Source organism: Polyodon spathula, chromosome 21, assembly GCF_017654505.1.
Source record: "Polyodon spathula isolate WHYD16114869_AA chromosome 21, ASM1765450v1, whole genome shotgun sequence".
Classification (NCBI taxonomy): domain Eukaryota; kingdom Metazoa; phylum Chordata; class Actinopteri; order Acipenseriformes; family Polyodontidae; genus Polyodon; species Polyodon spathula.
The window spans coordinates 9,855,778-9,878,816 of NC_054554.1; the positions used below are offsets into that span (position 1 = coordinate 9,855,778).

Below are 23,039 nucleotides of genomic sequence, written 5' to 3' on the forward strand. Positions count from 1 at the left end.
TATGTTAGCTATATCTATCTGTCTATCTATATATAGCCAGCATGACACTGTGACTAGTCTGCATGATGTGCAATTTGTTCTGGAGAAATACATACATTATAGGAGGGTTACATTTAGATTTTAAATTTCCTTTGATTTAAGTTGTGAAAGTGCTGGCTAATTATCTGATAAATATAAATCTCCTTTTCCCCCATCCTCTTGTCAATCTGATCAATCAACCTCTAACTCTCCACCCACCACCTTGCATCAAGCCTTGTCTAAGCCATCAATTTAATAGCAATGATAGCTCATGTCCTGCCAGTCCCAATTTTGACAATTGTTAAAGAGTAACATTTTCATATATGTTCTGCCTTTTTATGATGTTTGCAGTGAGTCTTGTTAAGGTGCTTTGACCTGAGCTGAGGACAAAGCTAGACCAGCCAACATGTCTGTATGTAAGAGAAAACGCCATTGAGGTACTGGCAATACACAGCTGTGCACAAGATGACGCGTTACTATGAACATTTCATTAGAAGCTGCAAAATGTTTCAGAAGCATTCAAAACATTTAACAACGCATTACAACATTTAAACTGTTGTAACTATAAACACACCTTCTACATGACCAGCCCTTCAGGGTAGTTTAATCTTCTATACCCTGCTCCCTTTAGGAATCTCGATCAGCAGTCTCAGAGAGATAAACCTGCTGCTCAAGCTGAGGCACCCCAGTATTGTGGAGCTGAAAGAGGTGGTAGTAGGAAATCACCTGGAAAGGTATGATATGGAGTTTAACAAAGTAAATCATGAAGGTTTTACGAGTACTTTATCATTTATTACTCTCTGCTGTCTAGCAGAGCAAAGGTTAGAGCTCTACTTGTTACTAGAGAACTGCTTATCCAGTTGGTTGCTATTTCTTACTACATTCATTAATTTTAGTTATTGAGAGTGTCATATCCTTTGAATATATAGATGGACATATCCATTACAAAAAACATAGAAAAATACAAACAAAAGTGACCTAACTGACCCGGTATGTTAGCAGCAAGGCTATAATCCAGTCTGGAAAAGAGTTTCAATAGATACAAGCTAAATTAACAAAGGAAGATTTACCCTGGGTTTCACTCTTCAGTCTTTAACTCAATACACCATTTGTGAACTAATCTCAGATTACCAGCAGACATGCCCAGTCTCCTTGCCAGCTAAAGTATTCACACTGAAGACTGAAACTAATAATACGTGGTGTAATTATGAGCTGGCACAAATTCTGACACAGAGGAATGTGCTGTGTTGCTGCTGTGAAGAGATGCGAATATCCTTAGCAAGACCTTGTTCTCCATAAGAGAACTGCGTCACAGCATATTGATCAACAGCAAGACTGAAATGATAGCGCTAAAAATAGGACCAAGGATGTGACCTGGAACTCTGTCTTTTCATTACAGATGTATGTGTGTTGGTACCTAGCATTCGATGCCAATGGCATATGAGTTCTGGTCCCAGAAGTACAGAAAATGTTTCAATGAAGAGTAAATGCAGGTTTCAAGGTTGAGTGAAGAATCAGTCATAACTTATGTGAAGCGAAAGCGATATGGGTTTGCAGTGAGCAAAACCACAACTCCTGCACTTTTACCACTGGTTTCACCTTGATTGGCAGTATCTTAGTAAATTAGGTAGTCCAAGATTAGTGTTAATTTGGGTCTGTGAAAACAGGAAGGTTATCTGCAGGTAATTCACACCCCTGTCCACTTTAAAAAGCAGCTGTACTTTTTGTTTTGTTTTTCATTTTGTATTTTTCTGGTGATGGGATACAGTGAACAAGACCTTGTCAGCCTTTTAGAAAATATGCAGTCACCATTCTCAAAGGCTCAGATAAATACTAGTGCTGCATTAAAATTGACAACTTACTGACTGTATATCTTAGACCCAGAACCATTACCATAACTACATTATCACAAGTCCCCCATTAATTTGCTGTGATTATTTTTTATTTTTTTGTTTTCTATTTCAAATAGTCTTTAGGGTAGTGAATAATAATAGTTCAAGAACACGGCCTTATATATTGCGGGGGAACGTGCAGTATAGCACCTGTCATGAGATGCACGTTTGTACTAAAGAATACTTTGGTTAGAACTTTCTCATTCTACAGCTTTTTAAAGGGACTCCATTACCTGCATGAAAACGTCATTGTGAACAGGTGAGTGTAATTCAGGGGGTGGCAGAAAGCTTTGCTGGAGCCGCTTGACTTCACAAGCCTTAACCACAGGCAGTCACTTCAGTACAAATGCCATGAGATGTAATATATTGTAGAAAAAGTTATACAGTATGACAAAATGAGTATCTGCCAAAGATGCCTTCTGGGCCAGTCGGGGTAATTTCTTTCCTTGGCAGGGGATAAGTATATCTTCTGATTTCTAAATACAGTGCAGAGTATATATTTGTGTTGATCTGTTTCATTTTTGGTCATGATGTCAAATTTAGTTTCATCCTCAGGGATCTTAGTGTCCAACTTACTAATGACTGACAAAGTCTGTGAAAAGATTGTTGAGGTGGATTATTTTATTTTATTTTTTTAGAGGAATGACTAAAACTACCGTAGTTAGACAATACTAATACTGACATGTCACCCTGCTGTTTAGTTAACCTGCCTTTGTAGCTTTGTTAATGAACAATATTAATGCTCTGCCATACTTATATAATTGAAGTAGTAACAAAGAAAGCATTTGATATGCTCATTCTAACTTCTGGTAAAGGTTGTTGGGTTTTCATATAGTACACTGCTTCGCTGTATTTCAGTTCCCTCTGGTGGGGGATGAAGGTAATTCAACTGTGATGCAAGCTGACTTGCTTTAATACAAACCAGAAATAGAATCATACACATTTCCAATCAGCAAACTTTTAACTTTTTGGGGTTTTAAGCACTTTTTTCCCCCATGCCACCCTATTCTCTTGCCCAGTTAATTTTTGTTTCTTATTTTCTTTCCTTTGATGGTTTTGTTTCCATCCTTGTGCTCAGCTGATTTCGGACTGGCCAGAGCCTTCGGTGTGCCTCTGAAACCGATGACCCCGAAGGTGGTTACATTTGTGGTAAGTTCATCTTTTGGGATAAGAGGACAGGTCACGCTCAGTTCCCATCTTGACCTTGGTCTTTCTGTGTGTGTTGGAAGAATGATTCATGATTAGCAAGCTAGAGAAGTCATGAACTGGAAAGAATGCCATCCCTGCTGTTCAGTTTACTTGGTGTCACATTCACGTTGGCAAGTTTCCCTTGGAAAGAAGGCCTATGTCTCCATGTCAATAACCTGGGTAAATAAACACACATACTTGGTGCCAATCTGGGGTTTTGTGATTTGGACACTTACTGTGTCTACTAAGAAATGGATTCCGACATAAAGTGCTTATTTAATATAAATTAAAATCTGTTCCACTCCTGTGCTTAGTTTTTAATAAAATGTAACACTTTGCAGCCAGAAATGAAACCAAAAATTGGCGTTGGTCATTCCTTAAGTTTAAATCAGTAATTTACCATTATTTCCATAAGAAGTATTTACTTGGTCTTGGGTTAAACGTGAGATGCAGGGCCATTTTGAAGCACCTTCATTTATGGGGCCTGAAGATTGATTCCAGGTCATCTCTTTAAAACGGTGTCGGTAGAACCTTTCAATAGATTGGTTTAAAATTCCTGTGCCACGGGGATAGTTGGTATTTCTTACTAATTCCAGTCAGGAGATTACCACTATAACGGTAAATGGGTGATTGCTATGCCCCCTATGTAAAGGCAAATCTGCAGCCATGGCCATTCCAATTGCTAGGATTCCTTTTTTTTGTTTTTGTTTTAATGAATTAAATGTTGTAGTTTTTTTTTTTTTTTTTTTTTTTTTTTTTTTTTTTTTTTTTTTTAAGTGTCATAGCCCCAACTGTCTTGTTTTAATATACTCTACGTAAACATATCGCATCTTCCTTTTGAAACTGGCAAGTTTTTATACATTATATAATTGTGTGCCTTTTTTGTGTGAGGTTTGAATGATTACATTTACATTTCAGGGCCATAGCAGAGGATAATTTAGAGAGTTCCTACTTCAAAGAAAAGCCCCTGTGTAAGTAATATTAATATGTCCATAATGATTCAAGGGATATTTTAATAAAACTCAATGTAGAAAGTTAATCTCTGATGCTTACATATCTAATTGGCATAACAGCATTTTCACAAGTCCCTAATTGTTTTCACTTTGACAAGATTTTTTCTGTCACTTACCATTTTAAATTGTACAGTACTTTGTATCCCAACCTGTCCTGTGTACTTGCATTCTACGGTGCACAAAAAAAACCAAACCTATAGTAAAAATAAATAAATAAAAAATAATCCAACAAACAACGCATTTTCTACTGTCTGTAAGAGTATGAATGTAGCATCAACCCCCTAAACGTCAAACTAAGTTGGAAGGAGCCTCTAAATAATTGTTCTGAGTAGTGGCTTGTTAGGTTTTTAAATTTTTTAAATTGTTGTTTATTATATTATCTGTGAAAATGTCCCTGGTGTATGCACTTGCAACAAAACTGTGTCTCTACTGTTATGGCAAGAAGAAACTCTGGAAAATAAAGAACTGCATCTATGAATGTTATTTTTAAAAATTGCTGCGCTTTAAGTTTGAATCTATCATTTACCTGTATATTAGAAGCATACACATCTGTCTCGTTGAATGATAGTTTCAAGCACTTTTTTTTTAAATTACTAAATTGACAAGTTAAGCTTTGTGATAAAGAGCAAAGAAAAGCTTAACTATGAATTTAATGCAGATTTTGAATATTTATTGTGAAACTTTTGCAATGGTAATTCCTCAGTACTGTAGTGGGCATGTTTACTTGTAGATGCCTACCTTCCCTCACCACCGGAACAAGCGAGCAGCTAGGGGCTCCGAGATCCAATCAAAACGCATCAAGGTCTGATCCCAGGAAACAGCCCTCTGGCAAGTGGTAGTAGTTGTAGCAGCAGCAGCATGTGCTCCTCTGCACGGTTTAAATAATAAAACAATCCCTTCTCAGAACAGATTTGGAGATTTTTCATTAGCTGTCATACACTGTTGATGTTTTTGGTTGTTGAACCTAGAATGTGTCAGTGGAGGCTTAAACTTTCTTGGTACCAGTATCAAAAAACCTTTGTGCATTGATTTATATTGTGACTTGAGTATTTAAAATTCTAATGGTATTCCTAATTTTGTATTGTATTACAAATATGGTGCTCCATAGTTGTTAATTTTTTTTCTCTAAATCTGCCTTTACCTGGCTTTGAGCTTGGCTGGGAATAAACTGCCTCCCCTCATTGCAGTTGCATGCAAATCATCTTCCAGTCCACCTTTTAAATTGACAAACAAAACTAAGAAGATGCATCTTAAAAATGGCTTATATCAATGTTCAGTATGCTTCTGTCTTTCAATGTTTGCATGTGAGCATATTGAGGTTCCACACAGGGACAGACGTGCTGCTGCTCAGTGTACATCCTTCCTCGCAAGGCTTTGCAATTCTGTAGGGAAAAAATATATTGCGGTACAGTGACACTTACACTGTTAGATTAACAGTCCCACTGCATTCCAGCTTCTGCTTCTGATGGGCATGAAAATCTAGATCTGACAAGTTACACCAAACAGATACTTCTACAATTTCAAAACATCAGAAAGAAATCTAGTGGTAAGGATTACCATAAAAACACTTTGAAACAAAAAATGGATTAAAGCAGCAACTACCAAAGCATGTATTAAAAATCAGTATATTTTTGTATAGTTACTTTGGGTCTTGTAAATAAAAGAAATTTTTAAGCAAAATTACTGTACAGTTTCTTGTCCATTGTATTTGTAAAGAAGCTACCTTTATATTGAAGACACGCAGAGTGAAACACTGTATTGTTAAAAGGGATAGTACTCAACAATATGTACTGTGAGTACAGTATGCTATTTACTGTTGAATACAGATTTATCCTCTGCTTAATACCACTTAAATGTGTTACAAAACACGTTTGATTAAGGAAAACAATTTTTGATTTAGTCACAGGCAGCAGGATCCAGTTAGAGTGTACTGTTTGTAGTCAGTAAGAAAATGAATACACTGGAGTGAGTGACAGTTTAATTGAACCTTGGGTTTCTATCTTTCTGTGTTATACATCTGTCTTGCTGTTGCATGAGAATTACTTTACAATACGAATTATGAAATTAATTTTCACCTAATCAGTTATTACTAGGGTAAAACAAGCATTTGGGAATTATACAAACAGTAGCGCATACAGCCTTAGAAAAATGTAGTACGTTAGCTTATTCTGTTCAACTATATAATAAAAAAAAGCAAGCTCACTGAATACCATTCTCTGTCAGTCCTTTTTAATTTCTCTGTTACTTTAAACAAAAGCTGGCTTTCTCTCATGTTCAGATTTCAACTTAATTCTTAATAAGATCCATGTTTAAACCAAACAATATTCAGTTATAACAGGCATCAGTTCTCAGTTGCTGGGTACAGCAAATCAGAAAAAAATGGAACAATTACTATCAGGAACTATTAAGACTGGAAAGCTGGGAAATTATTTTTAAAGATTTCAACCTGTTTTATTTATTCATTCATTCATTTATTTTTTAATAATCACTGATTTTTTCAACAGGAAAATTGATCTAAACTGAAAAAGGGTTCTTGTGTGAAAAATAAAAACACGCTAATTGCATAGCTAAAACTATTGCTTAATTCAATAACATGAAGTACAGTTACTGTATATGAAATAAATGAAATCTGAAGATCTCCCTCTATTCAACCTGCTCTAAATTAAGATTATTGTCCTATAGGACTTCTGAGTTGAAAATATCTTTAAATTTCAGTTTTGTTTGTATAGGATCCTGGACTGTGTGCAGCCAAATTCAGGTTGGCTTGGTGATTGGTCCTATGAACTCCAGTAGGATAGGAGCTACCTAGAGTAAGTTTCTGTTCAAGCGACTGAGTGCCAGATCTTGAAGAAGCATTAAATCCACTACAATCATCTTTATACATCTGTTCTGGGACCCTTTCAGTTTGATAAAAGGATACATTGCTGGTATATATACCCGTGCGCCTTGACTGATGTTCATCTTGAATCAGTATAAAGATCAAGTGCAGGCTCTGCTGATTCTGCATCTTCTTTTGTCCAGGGGTCTCTTTGCTCTTGTTTCTTCAAGGCTAAGATCTTTTTCTTGAGATTTTCCACCTTCATCAAGGCTTTTCATAGTGAGTCTCTCTAGTATCAGATGTTGAATAGAAGCATCGAAGCCCTTAAGTCCCTTTAACACTTCTAACAGGAGGTCACACTCAGACCGGGCTGTGAAGAAACCACATGCCCGTTTCATCAGGTCTTCAGAAGATGGTAAGATGGCTATTTCCAGCTGATTATTGACTGTTTTTCTATAGCTCATTTTCTGAAAAATGTTCACAATATTGTGATCAGACAGGATAGGTTTCAGATAATGTATGTAAACACCAGAGTGTCTAAAACAAAAGAAAGTTACACGAGTCAGAAAAACAGTGATTCATCATGTTTCCATGTTTACTATATTTGGAATCCTATCAAACTCATTTTTTTGTGTTTTTATGCTAAGTTTACATTCCAGGTTTCTATTGGCGCAACTGGATTCAAGCATGGGTGGAGATGAATATTGTGACAGTGGTCTTCAAAATAAACACCAGGCCCTATATTTAATCTTTAATTAGAGAATCTACTCTCCATTTACGTGTGCAAATTTGATTCAAGTTTATTCTCTTTTTACAAATCATTCTATTGATGAATACACGAAATAACAGCTCCTGATCAAAATATGAATTCCCTGCTTCGTGCATTCTGCTAAGGAGGCAAGACAGATTTTAAGTTCCCAGAACGTGATCTTCATTTAGCTTAAATTAGAAATCTCTGCCCCACACTAAGGCGAAGGGAAGCCATGCTCTTGACAGGAGATCTGAATAAGAGTAATCTGCAGAGCCCCATGTTTTTCGCAAATACCAAATAACACGAAAGACAAAATGCAACATAAAACGAAATAAAACAAAATGCAAACAAAAACGAACAATCTATATAAAACAGAGTGACGTTTTTAAATTGCATTGTGAGATCTTGTTCTTGTCGTTTGACTAGCAGCTTCTTGCTCTCGCTGAAAGGAATCTGTGATGATCTCAAACACAATAACCTGCAAAGAAGTCACTAATTTGGAGCGAGTCGTTTGGGTATTAAAATTGTTATGGAAGAGAAGAGACGTTTGTTTCTAAAATGCCTAAACCTGTACACCTTTTTGCAACAGGAAAAAAAATTTGAGCATGAGGGTGATGTATGCAGTGTGTTGTACATGTGGTCCATGACAAAATAATAGATGGGTGTACAATGATGTGCAGATTTTGCAACTGTAGGCTGGAATGGGGAGTCAAAAGATACCGTCGTTAAGCATCATAGATGTTTATTGCTTTTGTGGAAAATATGACTTGTTTGCTTGTACTGTATTTTGCATTATTATCCTAATTCTTTGCTTCATTTCAAGTGGTGCAAACTTTGCACTGGATCAAATGCTGTTTTGGTTTTGAATGGATTTGAGTTAATGAATCTTATTTGCTAACTGTTTAAATACAGAAAAACGCCAAGCTGTATACTGGAGCCCTGCTTCAGTGCAATGGGATTGAAAAACAATTCCAATGTTTTTTTTTTTTTTTTCTGTTTGTTTCGTTTTGTTTTTAACATGTATTTATTTTTCATAAGTAGACTGCTGTATGTGCAATTATTATGACAGCCCGACAATAATAGAATAGTGTGTGTGTATATATATGGCAGTATTTACTGTAAACAGTTGATTAAAAGAGTAGGGGAATGTAATTTACCGTTACTGCCGCTAGTGTAACATTACAATAAGGTTAACTAAATTTTTCTGTGCATGGTCTGTTTGTCAAAATATTAGTTAAAACATGGTGTATACTATACTATTGTTGATATACGATATACATCTATTAGTGTTTTATTCATGTGTATCTGTAATAAAATTACATTTGTGAAAAATAAAACGAAATAAAACGACATTTGTGTTTTATAATGTTTCTAAAAATGAAAAATAAATTCACGCAGCTCTAGTAATTACACTATTTTTTTTTTTTACACCCTTATGTTATTGTAAACACTTTCAGAAATTAAAGTTCATTATGTAGTCAGCTACACAAAATATTATTATAATATAATATATATAATATATTTTATATATATATATATTCTATATATATATATATATATATATACACATCTGTGTGTGTGTGTGTGTGTGTGTGTGTGTGTGTGTGTGTGTGTGTCTGTATTTCCAACCTAAACGACAATGTAGCTATAAATAATGAACAGCATTTGAGCATTTTAATATAATATAATGTTAAACCGAAACCGAATGTCACCATAGTTTTTTTTTAATTAATGATAAATCATAAAACTAAGATTCTTACCTTTTGGTTATCCTTAACTTGTCTCAGCAAAAATGACTTCAAATTAAAACTTCTCAGCCCACACGCAGGCAGTCGAGAAACGAAATTTCTTTTGCACGGTTTAACTAAATTAGCCTTTAAATAACCAGACTGCTTGCTTGTGTATAACTTGTTTTGACTAATAAAACCCTATAGTTTCTATGCCTATTCCGTTTATTATTTTCAGCTGTACGTTTAATTACGTCGTTTATTTAATCACATAAACTCACTATATGTGACATCACTTTTACTTATATCTTTAAATCTATATTAACTCTAATTAACATTATTTTATATAAACTTATGTTTATATTATCATGCAATGCTGGCTCTGAGGATCAGCCTTGATATGGTCTCCCCAGAGCATCAGAATGCACAACTTTTTAATTAATTTTGTTTATTTAATTATTTTTAACTTCTATATATTTATTGGAATTAATTAGTTCATTCTTTTCTGTTGAGTCCCGCTGGCATACTTGTGTTCAGTCTATTTATCCATTTACTTTCCTTTATTCTTCTATATGTGGCATTAAATAAGTTTAGCTGTTCTAATACTAAAAACCTTACATCATTTATGTCATGTCCTTGACTGGTGAAGTGCTGTACTATTGGCTCATTCATTTTTTTATTTCTAATTAATGAAAGGTGGTTCTGAATTATTTTATATAAAGTTGTTCCAGTCTCTCCAACATATTTTATTTCATCACATTTTTTACAGGCTATTCCATAAACAACATTGCTATTTTTACAGTAGGTATTAGTTTTTAATGGCTATGTGGTGTTCTTATATATAAAGTGTTTGCTCAAACGAGCCAACTTCTTAACGTTTACATACAAAGGGAAAGTGTGTTTGAAAACAAACAGTGGAGGTAGTTATAGGATTTGGATGTCATGGCAACCACATTCATTTATTTCAATTTAAATCTATTAATGTGATTGTGATGTCATTTACCACATATTGTTGTGGATGATGTAATGATCTATTAATTTTTCTGTTTAAACCTTCAGGCATCATGGTATTAACTTTATTTTCTTTTAGTCTTATATATAGCACCTTTCATAATGCTTTACAGAGGTAGGCTATGAACTGTGCATTATATGCAGAGTCACTTACAATAGGACATTGATTTAACATCTCATCTGCTGGATGGAGCACAAGGATGTTAAGTGACATGCTCAGGGTAACACCTTGTGGTTATAAGCCCTGGACTTTAATAACTGGATCACACTGCCTCCTTGTACATTGTCTAATTTTTTTATTTTTTTTTCTAAAACTACTAATGTTAGATCATTCATGTTATGCTTTTTCTTTGTAAAGTGCTGAACCACTGGTTCATTCACTTTTGTATTTACTATGTTTGATAGATGATTCTGCATGTGTTTGTATAATGTCTGTCTTCACTTGGGTCAGGAGTATATATATATATATATATATCTATATAATATATATATATATATAATTATATATATATATATATAATATATATATAATAAGGCCCCCGGGGAAACGATGTATGATAAATAACAAGCTATATCTCTATATCCGCGTTGTCCTTGAGGTCCACCTCAACATAACTGCAAACACCAAAACACGGCAAAGGAATTATGTTTTCTGTTGTTTACATCGTGTTGTTTTACTAGAATTACAACAGGTGGCGCAGTTTTACAGGTTATACACAGCAGCAGAACTGTCCTGTTGAATAGCAGATGCTGCACAAGATGGGTCTGTCTCGCTTGGCGTTCTTGTGAGCATTTATATTCATACAAAATATCTGCTGTATGCTTTGTGCCACTTTGAAACTGAACTTTATTGCAGGTGTCGCTGTTTTTAAAGGCACTGATGCAATAATAAGCTATCCCTTTGGAACAATCAGATTCAGACGATTAATAATAATTAAACATTTTAAATGTACAAATACATAAATAAATCACGACAGCGGGGGGAACGGGTACAGCAGACGTGTTTTTAATTTGTACAATCAATGTGTAAAATGTGTATTAGATATATAGTAGATGCTGTTTACTAACAACCTCTCGGTTCTCAGCAGAAAGTTGTCATTAAGCAAAAGTTGCCAATAAGCGAAAAAAACCCGTTTTCAAGTATACTCATATGGAACGATATACTCTAGTTATACATATATGGCACTGAAATACATGTGTTTTAAATTTTATTGTTAAAAAATAACATGAGAAACACGAAATTCCCAAACAGAACTGTTTACTTCACGCGTGTTTAAAACAAAGAAAAAGGAGCAAGCTTGTGCTACACTTGTCCCTACAATGAGTAAAGCAAACATAAAGAAATATATGTTGTACTTACAATGAATTCTAAAGAACACACTTTGAAAATAAGAAATTGTCCAACGTTGTCTGCTTTTTATAAATGTACCACCTCCCGCTGTAAATCCATCTCAATGTTGCGTGCAGCTTCGTAGCCAGTTTCAAAGCTGCGATTCTGCCCCAGTCTGTCAGAAATACGCAGTTGCGAAGTCAGTGTTATAAAAGCTGCATGAAATATGCGCATAAATCATGCAAGTGCGCTCTGTAGCACTGGCAACTAGTAATAAAGTTGTCAATAAGCGGCGTTGCTAATATCAGAATCACATTAACATTAATGTCTATGGGACAGAATTGATTCCTGGGCAAATGTTGTCTTTGTCAGTGTTGCTAATAAAATCTTTTATTTATATATATATATATATATATATATATATATATATATATATATATATATATATATATATACATATTCTAAATACATGCTCATGTCACACAGTGTGAAACATTTTGTACGTCTGGATGGTTTACCAAAACTCAACATAATGATGCTGGGGAAAAATAATAATTCTTAAGAGTCTAAGGAAACGTTATCCTTTTGCAATATGTTTTTTTTTTCTTCTACCTACATGTATAATAACAACAAATGTAATTATAATAAAAAAATAACTATCCATAGTTTTCTCTCGTCTCCCAGTCCCCAGGCAAGATAAATGTAAGGGGGGGGGGCTTCTTTTACCTGTCAGGGCGTGGCTTCATTCCTAGGGAGGCGTGACTTCCATCCTATCGATGCCCATTTAAACCCTTGATAACGTGCAGCCTCCATCAGTTGTACAAACGTTTTATATATATATTTTTTTTACAATTTTTTTAAATTTTTTTTTTTGCAATTGCATTTGTAATTTGAGTTTTGTGTTAAGCCCACGATGTCCTCCTCTGACAGAGTTGTTTTGGCACTTGGGGGAGCTGGCACCGTTGGGTCAGGAATTGTCAAAGCGCTGCTGGACAAAGGTAAGAGATATTCACATAATTTACACATAGCTCACTGTACAGTAATGGCACATCTTTAGTGTCACACCGAAAGCCAAAAACCCTAATTTGACCATTGGCTCAAATGCACTTTATTATTAAATATGTGTGTGTGTCTGTGAGTGTATTTATTTGTTTTAAAAGTAAGGAATATTTTTTTTTTTTATTTTAAGCTGATTTTAAATCAATGATTTGTTACTGACTAACAAAAATTACTAGATGCTACATGTATCATCAACACATTCAATATAGCTGTGTATGTTATAAACCTAAAATAGTAGATTTCTTCTCTATGCATACTAAGAGATGTACTATGTAAGAGCTTAGCATCATTATAGGGTTCTTGGTTAACATTGGTCATACTAAGAAACCCCAATGGATACACTTGAGGCACCTGCATCATTTGTGGACAATCCGAAATACAATTCTTTGTCTTTTGAATGAATTAGACAAGAGGCTAGTCCCAATACATTTTCAAGAACGTGTAAACTTGCATAGAAAAATCTCAGATTTTAAAAGTGGACATCTCTCAGTCTCTGCAGCAATTTTTTTTTTTTTAATGAAATCCTATAGCCTAAAGACTGTGTTGCTTCAGCACTATGTGTTACAGTACAGTATTTTGGGCTTCATCATCAAGATATGAACAATGGGCAATGAGAACGGAAAAATATGCAACCAGTATATATTGACCGTTAGTTACAGAATCTGTTACATAGCTTCTATCACACTGCACACACTGCAAGCTGTGCTGGTAAGATTGGCCTTTGGTTCAGCCTTAGGATTGTAACTAGCCTTCAAGTGCATAGTCTGTTACTCTTATCAGTGCAGCATTATACCTTTAATTAAGGCAGTTGGTCTTATCTTTGTATATATACATTTGCTGAATCTATTCAACTTTTAACAAGAAAATAATCTATAGTCAAGCACTTGTGTTTTGAAACCTTTTAGTGAACACCTGTTTAGTGATCACGCAAGTCACCAATAATGTGGCTGTGATTAGCGTGTGTGTTAGAATTGCACTGTCATCTGTTAGGATGCAAATGCATTTTATGATATGTGATATACTCTTAACATAACGTAAGCGCAATTAAATGTTGTTACAAGTGCACTATTTTAAACAGCAGGCTGCAGATTGAAAGCTGACAACTGGGTTATGCTGCTTTGACAAAGCTATTCTAGGTGAAGAATTGAAATGGGTCAACTTGGTTAATTATGTCCTAGGTGATTGTGATCCACACAAACACAGTCTACCAGAAACATTTTTTAAAAATCTCATAGTTAATTAATGATAATACCTGTGCCTAACAATGAAGAAATTCAAGCTTAACCATTGGCAGACCACAGCATCACCAACAATAGATTACCAGTATTGATTCATACCACTTCAATATCATCCACATGTCAAAACATTACAATTTTACCACTGTAGTACCCATTGTAGTAATGGTCATACTATTGTTGGTGCCTATGTGCTACCATTACGTTGTGGTAAAGACCATTTTGTAAGAATAATTCAGCATTATTGTTTTACAAAATGTAATAGTTTGAGGCTGTACCCAGTATCCTGATTTTAGACTAGCAACTCGAAGAATGTTTTAAATGTACAGTGTGGGTTTAAGTTTAAAACACCTGTTCCTAATTTTTCAGCTCTCTGAGTAGAAGTCAGATTAATTGCGCTGTAAACTCTAAGGTCTATATCCATAAAGTACTAGCTTGCTGGTATAAGTAGTTGCATAGTCCTGTGTACCTACAGGTAAGCCAGTCTAAAATTGTATCACAGTTAATATAAAAAACTGTTTATATTATTTGTTGCCCTGTGTGGTTGAGCAAACAGTGTTCATAGTGCCGATAAGTTATGTTAAACATAAGTTTCCGAGAGGAATAAAACAAAAGATAAACTGGAGCAAAGGTAACGGGAACCATGGTAACGGTCCAAAACTAGCAAGAAACTTACATCAGTAGGGTTGACAGGTAATTACAGTGCTGTTTTCAAGGCAAATTAATTGTGGGGCTTTTAAAACCAGAAACTCCTTTAAAACTAATTAGTGTGCTTCCTTCAGTGATCTTTAAAGATCTTAAAACCACCTAAAATGAAAACTAATTTGACAGTGTTGAATATAGTCAAACAGGTGGATATATTAACTGGTAATTTATATTATAATGCCTGGTGCAATATGATTGTACTGTTTTGTAACACTGTGCTGTGTGCTATAGTTTAAAACGGCTTGGAATTTTAAAAAACTATCATACTCGAGTTGTCAGTGCTACCCCCAATACCGCCTACCTTTGTGTTCTAGCTCTTAAATTCTCGTTATTCAAGAGGAAAACAATAGGGAGATTAGAGATCAAGTGTGGCAATAGTATACTGTTATCATTAACCAGGAAAATGTCATTGAGAGTCATCTTGACATCTTGATCCAAGACCATCCTGGATAGATTACAAGAACGCTAAAATTTTAATAAAATAAAAAACAAAGAAAAAGCCAAGAATAAAAGAGGTTCCGAGTACAAGCAGTGGTCTGGAATCATGCTGCCTACTCATATTGAAACAGTGTGCCAACTTGCTAGACAAGCTAGTTTCATAAGCCTTTCCACATCCCAGAGAGTAAAGTAAGGCTATATAGTAAGATATCCAAGTCCTAGAGCATATTTTGGTTTAGCTGAATGAATAAAACAGGATCAAGTTAACCCTGATAGCACTTAATTTAGATTATCTATTTATGATAAGGCAACTTAAAAAATACTGAGCCCCTTGACAAAATAATGAACCACTTGAAAATCATACAGCATCTACTTTGGACTTCAGAATCAGCCTCGCCCTGATGTTTGGTTTTGTTAATGTACAGAGAGCATTAGAATACTGAACAGCATGCATGTGATAGTCGTGACAATTATTATTATTAAATGCCTTACATTGATAATATGACAAGTGCAATATATGTGTAACATAACGAACCAGCTAGGGGGTAACATTTAACAAATAGTTACAGTGCATTTACCTAGTCTAGAAAAAAGGAAAACGCTATGGGGATAAGTAGCATGCTTCAGTTACATCGTTTATAAAACTAGCTGGCCACAATTATGTCATTACAAACACCTTTAACAAAGCAATGTATGACTAGTTAATAGTAATCTGTATCATGCTTCAACAAAATATTACCATAGCGCCTTATTAACCTAAAGGTGGCTTTACAAGTTCTGTTTTTTTTTTTGTTACACAAATGCCAACAACCTAACCTTGCTGTACAGGATGTACAAATCATCAAATGGTAAAGAATATATATATAAAAGCTAAATCACACATAACGTAATAGTATATGAAACAGGTATGAAATTCAATTAAGGACAATGTAGATGGTATGATGTATTCCCTTTCACTTCAGCCAATTAAAAGGATTTGTGATCCCAACTCAATGGGGAAGTTAGCTCCACTTGTAATCATATAATTAATTTTGCATGCTCTCTGGAATGTCTTTGAAGAATGTCTTTGTAAATTCAAAAATGTTTGATAAGCACAGAGTTTTTACTGGAAACAAGAATAAACAAACAAACAAACAATGAGAACTATTCATGAGGCAACGTCCGTAACCAAGAAACCATCGGAGGTCAAACAAACCTAGCAACTTTCCTCCATCTCCTTCCAATCTACTTACCTGTATCAATAGTAATTGTAAGTGGAGCCAGATTTTGATGTTCCGATATTAAGATTCATTCATTTGTTCTACAGCTGCCTCTAACGATCATCATGTTTGCTTGGAGGCATTTTTGTTTGACCATGTGCTTTGTCTGTGAGTAATCTGTGAACTGTAGAGTCTTCCCTTCCTTAACCTCAACAGTTTATTTGGGATCACGGCACCAATGTAACAGTTTGGAGGCTGGGTGTGAACCAACGACCTTTAACACCACAAGTGAGGGTCTTAACCACTATGCAAAAGAGCCAGGCTCATCTGCACTAGTGGTTATAGAGCTTTTAACCTCATCTCGCTGACAGGCGGTCATAAAGGTGACCAAAATGTGATGAGACTGAATTACACAGGAAGACTATATTAGGTCCGATTTTTACATCCATGCCAAATTGCTGTGTAGACCTCAATCCTGAATCAAATGTCAGAGATGTTTATTTCTGGTTTGTTAACCTTATTTGTGTGCACTTTTCCATTCAGAAAATGATATTAATGAACTTTAACAATCTATCCCACTTTGTGTGGATACATATCTCACCCTATTTGTATCTTTATCATTTGAAACCTCGATTCACGTCCATGCTTTATGCCTGTCAGGTTTCCGTGTGGCTGTGATCTCCAGGGATGGAAACAGACTTGAAAAGCTGCAGAACTTTGTCACCCCTTCTACCAAAGACCATCTCTATACTCTGGTAGGAGATGTGGGTAAGATCACTTAATTCAGTATTGTACATTCCAGTGAAAATGACGTCAACAACCATTAACACAGGGTGCCCAAAAGGAAGCTTATGTTCAGCTATCTGTTCCAATAGGGACTGAGGAAGGAGCCGAAGCAGCTAAAACCAGCCTGCTGAAGAGTGTGGGCAAGGTGACCGACATCGTGTCATCACTGGGCTTCAGCTGGTGGCAGGGGGGCCCTCCTCACACACAGTCACTCAAGGAGCTCCATCAGGTGAGTCTGGGGCAACAGAGCAAACCATGCACTGATCTGCATTGCTTTGTGTATCCTCTACCATAGCAGGATAACACAATCTCTCAGTTACTGAGCGTGGTCAAAGCATGTCACAGGATTCAAAGCATGTCAGTGATTTAGTTGATTAGAGACGGGAATGAAGGGGTCGGGACAACTCAGGTAAAATTACTTAGGAAAAATCAATTTATGCTATAGTGTATTTCTTTCAAAACTGCACATGTCATACTGCGTAGCGAATTGAAGGACAGAGCAGGTGTGGTTTATGGAATTATTATTCATTAGGGTCGAGGTGGCATGTAAATTAAAGCTTATGGCAATAAGAATTCTTATTAAATTTGAGGCACGTGTCCTGTTTTTTTCTTATTTTAGGTACTGGAAACTCTTCTCTTGAGCACATTTACTTCCTGGAAAGCTTTTTTCCCATTGGTGAAAGACAGTGCCAGTGGAACATACACATTCATTACTGGTGAGTATTTCATATAGTGTTAACGGTAGTTCAGTTTTCCTTACCAAATTACCTTGTGTGTCTGTATTTGGGATGGATAGCAGTAGAAGAATGCCACATGTGTGCCTGTTTGGATTTCAGTGTGTTGTTCTTTTGCAGGTGGTGCTGGAGAGCGGTTGCTGATGCCAGGGACTGGATTTCTCACTCTGGGGGCAGCAGGAGCTTTGGCGTTCTGCCAGGTAGTCAGGGAGGAGTACCCTGATGTGCCATGCAAACTGAATGAGGTGAACCATCTTTCTGATTCTTGAACTAACAGGAGTATTATTATTATTATTATTATTAGTATTATTAGTATTATTATTATTATTATTATTATTATTATTATTATTACGTAGACAAAAAAAACCTGACTCATAGCAGTAGTGTTATAGAGATAGCCTTTGGTGCAGTGGCCCTGAAATACTCTACACAATCAATTAAACATGTTATAAACAAAAATGAAGCAAATATTTTAAAAAATGTCAGTCAAAAAGTCTATTTGTTATGAATGTTTTTTCAGTTTCCATGGGAACCACATTTTTAAAACGCGACGACAATGCACTCCAAAGGAAACAATTTTTGGCAAGCAAACTAAAACAAAAATAAGATGCTAAACAAAAAAGGTTTTGCTGGTAATTGAGTTTTCTTTTCTTTTTTTTTAACGATTATAGGGTTTATTTCAATTCAAACCACTAATTTATAAAGAAGAAAAAAAATAGGGGACGATAGATTGTTAGCAGAATATTTAAAACAAACAAAAAAGACTTTATAATTCATATACATATATTTGCTAAAACTAATTCAACCTGGTAAAGGCACGGCCGCGTGGTGTACAGTGCCAGTCATACAGTCAGGGAAGTTGCGTCTTGGCTGTGAAAAATCGTCTTCTGTGGGTTAGGGAAGCAAAAGCAGCAGGGGCAGTTTCTCCTCAAGACACTACAGCGGGCCTTTCTGACCAGGCATCTGTAGGGCATCTAAGTTGGAGAAAAAACCTGTGGTAAAATAATTAAATAATTGAGTGCTCTAAATGAAAAAGTTGCCTTAAAAGTTTTACAGGCTTTAATCAATTTTAAGTACCTTTAAACACTCATTACAACAGTATAAAAAATAAACGTGGCATTAAAATCATGAAACATGAAGTACTGGGGGAGAACATGAAGGTCACCATCAACTTAAGGTCAACTGGAGAATAGTGTTGAATTGAATATTGCACAGCTTCTAAAACAAAACAGCGGGAAATGCATTCATTATAAATAAAATTGTTGTTGCTTCTTTATCATATTGAACTTGCGTAAATATTTGGAAAAGTCAATTAAGGTAATTTTACTCAATATTTTCTCTCAGATATAGCTTTATTTTTTTTTTTTCACTTTCCATGGGAACCAAACCCAAATAGTTAACCAAACAGAAAAACCTTTGTCTCCTCCCTGGGAAGAGAAGCACACTCACTCATTTTCAGACGCCAGTGAGGTCAGATTTAAACCCACACCTTCCTGGGCAAAGTGCCAGTCCGTGCATTGTCTTCTGAATCGCCATTTATTGCTTGGTTAAGCAGCATTACTTGGGAGAAGCCAGGGGCCACAGATTTTCACCCACTTCAGTATTCCCCCAATTAACCAGACAATACTTTGTGGTCACAGATTACTAGATTTCAGAGATACCAAGAGACTGCAATATCTACGGTTTTCTGCGTGAACACCATGGATTAGCTTAGCTTGCACAAAAAAAGCGCACAACCCTTGAGAAACTTAAGAAGATAAAGACATACTGCAGTGATGCAAATTCAACTTTTTCACAATACAATTCTACATACTAATAGGGCATTCGATCCTGCATGGTGAAAGTGCATTCACTTTCCATTGTTTTCAATAACGAAATAAAAATGTTTTCACAGTGGACTACTGTATTTTTCCCAGAACAATAGAACAGTTTCTAATCCATCCCCTCTATAAACCTGCATCATTTTTGGGTTACGACCAAATCCCTAGTGAAATTAATAGTGTGATCCCCTCTACAATTCAGCATGATTTCTAAATCTTGTCTACCTAAAATCAATGTAAACCTGGCTGTGCAGCCTGGCACAAAGTCATGTGATTTTTCTGTTCTTAGTTTTTATTAAACATTAACCATTCCCTCCCTCTGATGCCATTTTCTTGCACGATGATATGAAAAGCACATCCATATGATGTTCTGAGTTGCACTTTTGAATCCCTTTCTGATTGCCATGTTATGCATTGGCCATAGTTCTATGTTATTTTTTCCCATAAAATGTAATCTGTTACCACATTTCATTAACTGCCTGAAAGAGGAAAGATTCCACTTACGTTACTGAAAAATGTAAGGATAGCTTGACCTTTCCTTTCGGTGCTGGGATCTCTGTTTCAGTTTGCTGCTTTGTGTGCCCCTGCTAGGTGAAGGTAAACATGGGAGTTGCCAACGCAGAGAGGATGGGACCGGGTTACATCAACCACCTGGACCTGGGCGAAGCGGTGGCGTCTCTGGTGGAGAAGAGGAATACCTCGCACAAAGTGTTCAGCATCAGCTCCCCTGCTGACCTCAAGACCGTCTTCCTGGAGGGGAAAGTCTAGATGTCCTGCCAGAGACTGAATATGAAGACCCTTTAGCAATCGCACTTCTGCAAACACCATATATAATACATTACATTGTAGAGCTAACGCAGATCTTATAGGAACCATAGTGATGACCAGTAGTTTTTCTGTAACCATAGACAAATTGTGACCTTTAGAAAATTTTAACCTCCCCCAGTTTTCCTAAGAAAAGACATTTTTTGCTGCATGTCTGGTGCTTCCGTTGAAAGTACAGCAAATACAAAATTGTACTCCCTTTTTATTTCACTATCTAACATTAAAATGAAATACTGAAAACAGGGAATAGTACATTTATTTACAGTTATTACCGTGAATGAACTAAATCTGTGAATTATTGCAAATCTGTGAATTATCACTTTATCTGGGACCCTCAAGATGAGCTTTATTAAGCTTACTTCTCTACATTTAAATTAACATTTGATGATAAAACATAAAAAAAAAAAAAACATAGTGGATAAATAAAATGACCGCCTTCTAGTTCCAGAACCAAAATATTTGTGGTATATCTCTGTTGTTCTGTTGAGGCTTACCAAAAATACAAAAGTAGGTTACAATGCTTTCCTGCATTATTAAACTTGATAGCCGATCATTTGCTTTCACCTTTTCCCCCAAAAAAGAATGAATGCCAATAGTTTACTGAATGTATTCCAGTGTTATTTTATTTGTTGTTGTTGTAAAATGTGACAGCTGTCAAAACTAATATGGCAGCTCTAACCATGCATTAAAGAAAACACATAAAAGTTGTATTTCAGTGGCCCAGTGAATCTGGACACTTTGCTTCAGTGGTTTTGCCTCTTCTCCCCTGTGTGAGAAGAGGCTATATCAATTGACTTGCCTTTTTGTTTTGTTTGCCTGTCATGTTATTTCTTTGCAGGAATTCCATTTATGATAATGAAAGATAGCTAAGCCTATTTTGTAACACTCGCAGTGCTTTTGCAGAGTCAGGATTAGTCAGTCTGAATGATTCACTTCTGTTTTACGGGGTCACGGATATGTGCAACGGCAGGCGTCAATCTCTTTGACTGCTGCAAAAAACATGAGCAGCACAACCTTATCACCACATCACTCCCATGAGTAAGTAGCATCATATCGCGCAGCTGGATATCAAAATTACTTATGGCAGACAGATTAGCCTTTGCTTGTCTTTTTCAAATTTTGTTTATATTTTCTGTAATTTGTTCATCATTGACTTCAAGATCAGTCCCCCTACTGGTCATTGTATGTGTTGTCTCCTAGATTATGGATCATAGATTTCATTTAGTCACATACAATTCTACATTTAACTGATGCTTGTATTGGCATATGTTGAACACTTGGCACAGTATCAAAGATTAACCTTTTCCCTACCAGGAGAGCATGCATACATAAAGTTAATTCTGTATTTAAATGACATCATAGCAGAGTTCATATCATATAAAACACCAGTTATTACTAGGTGTGCCACTCTTAACTAATTTAAAAAACAAGTAAAGGGCCCATTTTGAGCAGTAGCAGTTCCAGTATTTAGTTTAATAGAGCAGAAGGACATTTCAAAAAATATATTAGAACTAACAATGCTTTTAAAACCTATTGTTTTTACCACTAGCGCCAGCAATATTAACATTGCCCCCAGATTTACCAGATTGCAGGCATAAACCAACGACACAAAGTGGAAACATGACAGAGAGTGGTTGAGATTAGAGTCATAAAACTTTTTTTCTTTTAAGCACAACTTTCAAATTTTTTAGCTGTGCAAATTGTGTAGGCCTCTAAGCAAATTGCTAAAAAATAATACAGACATGTTCATTTAAATTAGTTGTCTCATGAAACACCGCCTTACAGAAAGCTATGAATGCATACTAAATTATAACCTCAGTTATTATGTTAGTTCATTACTTTAGCTGTGCAGTAACTGTGTGTCAAAGCTAACCTATTCATCACAAGTAAATCAGAGCAGGCATGCAGATGTCTATGGTGTGTATTAAAGCAGTAGAATAGTTTCATATTAATGCTGTATGATAGGTCCTTTGTTACAGGTGAATCTATAGGTTCATTCTCCTCCATACGTTTTTGTGCATTTAGTATTCAAGATAAATGCTTGTCTCTTGTAATGAAAGCTTTATTTACAGTAAATACATTTCATGCTTCCTCAAAATCACTATAAATTGCATGCGTTAAGACATTCTATTTGTAAAGAAACCAAACTGTCTTATTGTTTGCATCTTCTATAAAAGCCACTACCCTATTCCAATGGTTCTCTGTCCATTTGGACCTTCTTAAAAGTGACTTTGATCTCGTGTGCCCCCCTTTTTGAATTTCTAATAAATAATACAGTCATTATCTATGCAGCATCTCTAGAGGTTATTGAATATACATGAAATATATGAATAATAAATGCACTGTTGCCATTACGCATAGTAGGTCTGCTTGTGACATCCCTCGACCAAAGTTTCTGAGCACCTGCCCTACTCTCACCACCCAAATAATGCGTGATCCACACGCATTTAAACCATAGATTGTCATTCACAATTACCTTTTCAAAACATG

At 35.6% G+C, this 23,039-nt stretch overlaps 1 protein-coding gene across 1 annotated transcript; it reads left to right on the forward strand.

Moving 5' to 3' along the window:
* Positions 1 to 12,558: 12,558 nt before the first annotated feature.
* Positions 12,559 to 22,832, forward strand: LOC121296071. The gene is made up of 6 exons (XM_041221241.1): positions 12,559 to 12,746; positions 17,045 to 17,152; positions 17,260 to 17,399; positions 17,790 to 17,886; positions 18,025 to 18,149; positions 20,316 to 22,832. Exons 1-6 carry the CDS (start codon positions 12,662 to 12,664, stop codon positions 20,490 to 20,492), a joined length of 732 nt encoding a protein of 243 aa, XP_041077175.1. The 5' UTR covers positions 12,559 to 12,661; the 3' UTR covers positions 20,493 to 22,832.
* Positions 22,833 to 23,039: the final 207 nt, after the last annotated feature.

What these genes read in the sequence shown, in the direction of transcription:
- LOC121296071 (XM_041221241.1), top strand. Translation starts at nt 12,662, where the DNA reads ATGTCCTCCTCTGACAGAGTTGTTTTGGCACTTGGGGGAGCTGGCACC. An exon ending in CAAAGCGCTGCTGGACAAAG is followed by an intron (nt 12,747 to 17,044) that starts GTAAGAGATATT and finishes TATGCCTGTCAG; the next exon opens with GTTTCCGTGTGGCTGTGATC. An exon ending in TGCCATGCAAACTGAATGAG is followed by an intron (nt 18,150 to 20,315) that starts GTGAACCATCTT and finishes TGCCCCTGCTAG; the next exon opens with GTGAAGGTAAACATGGGAGT.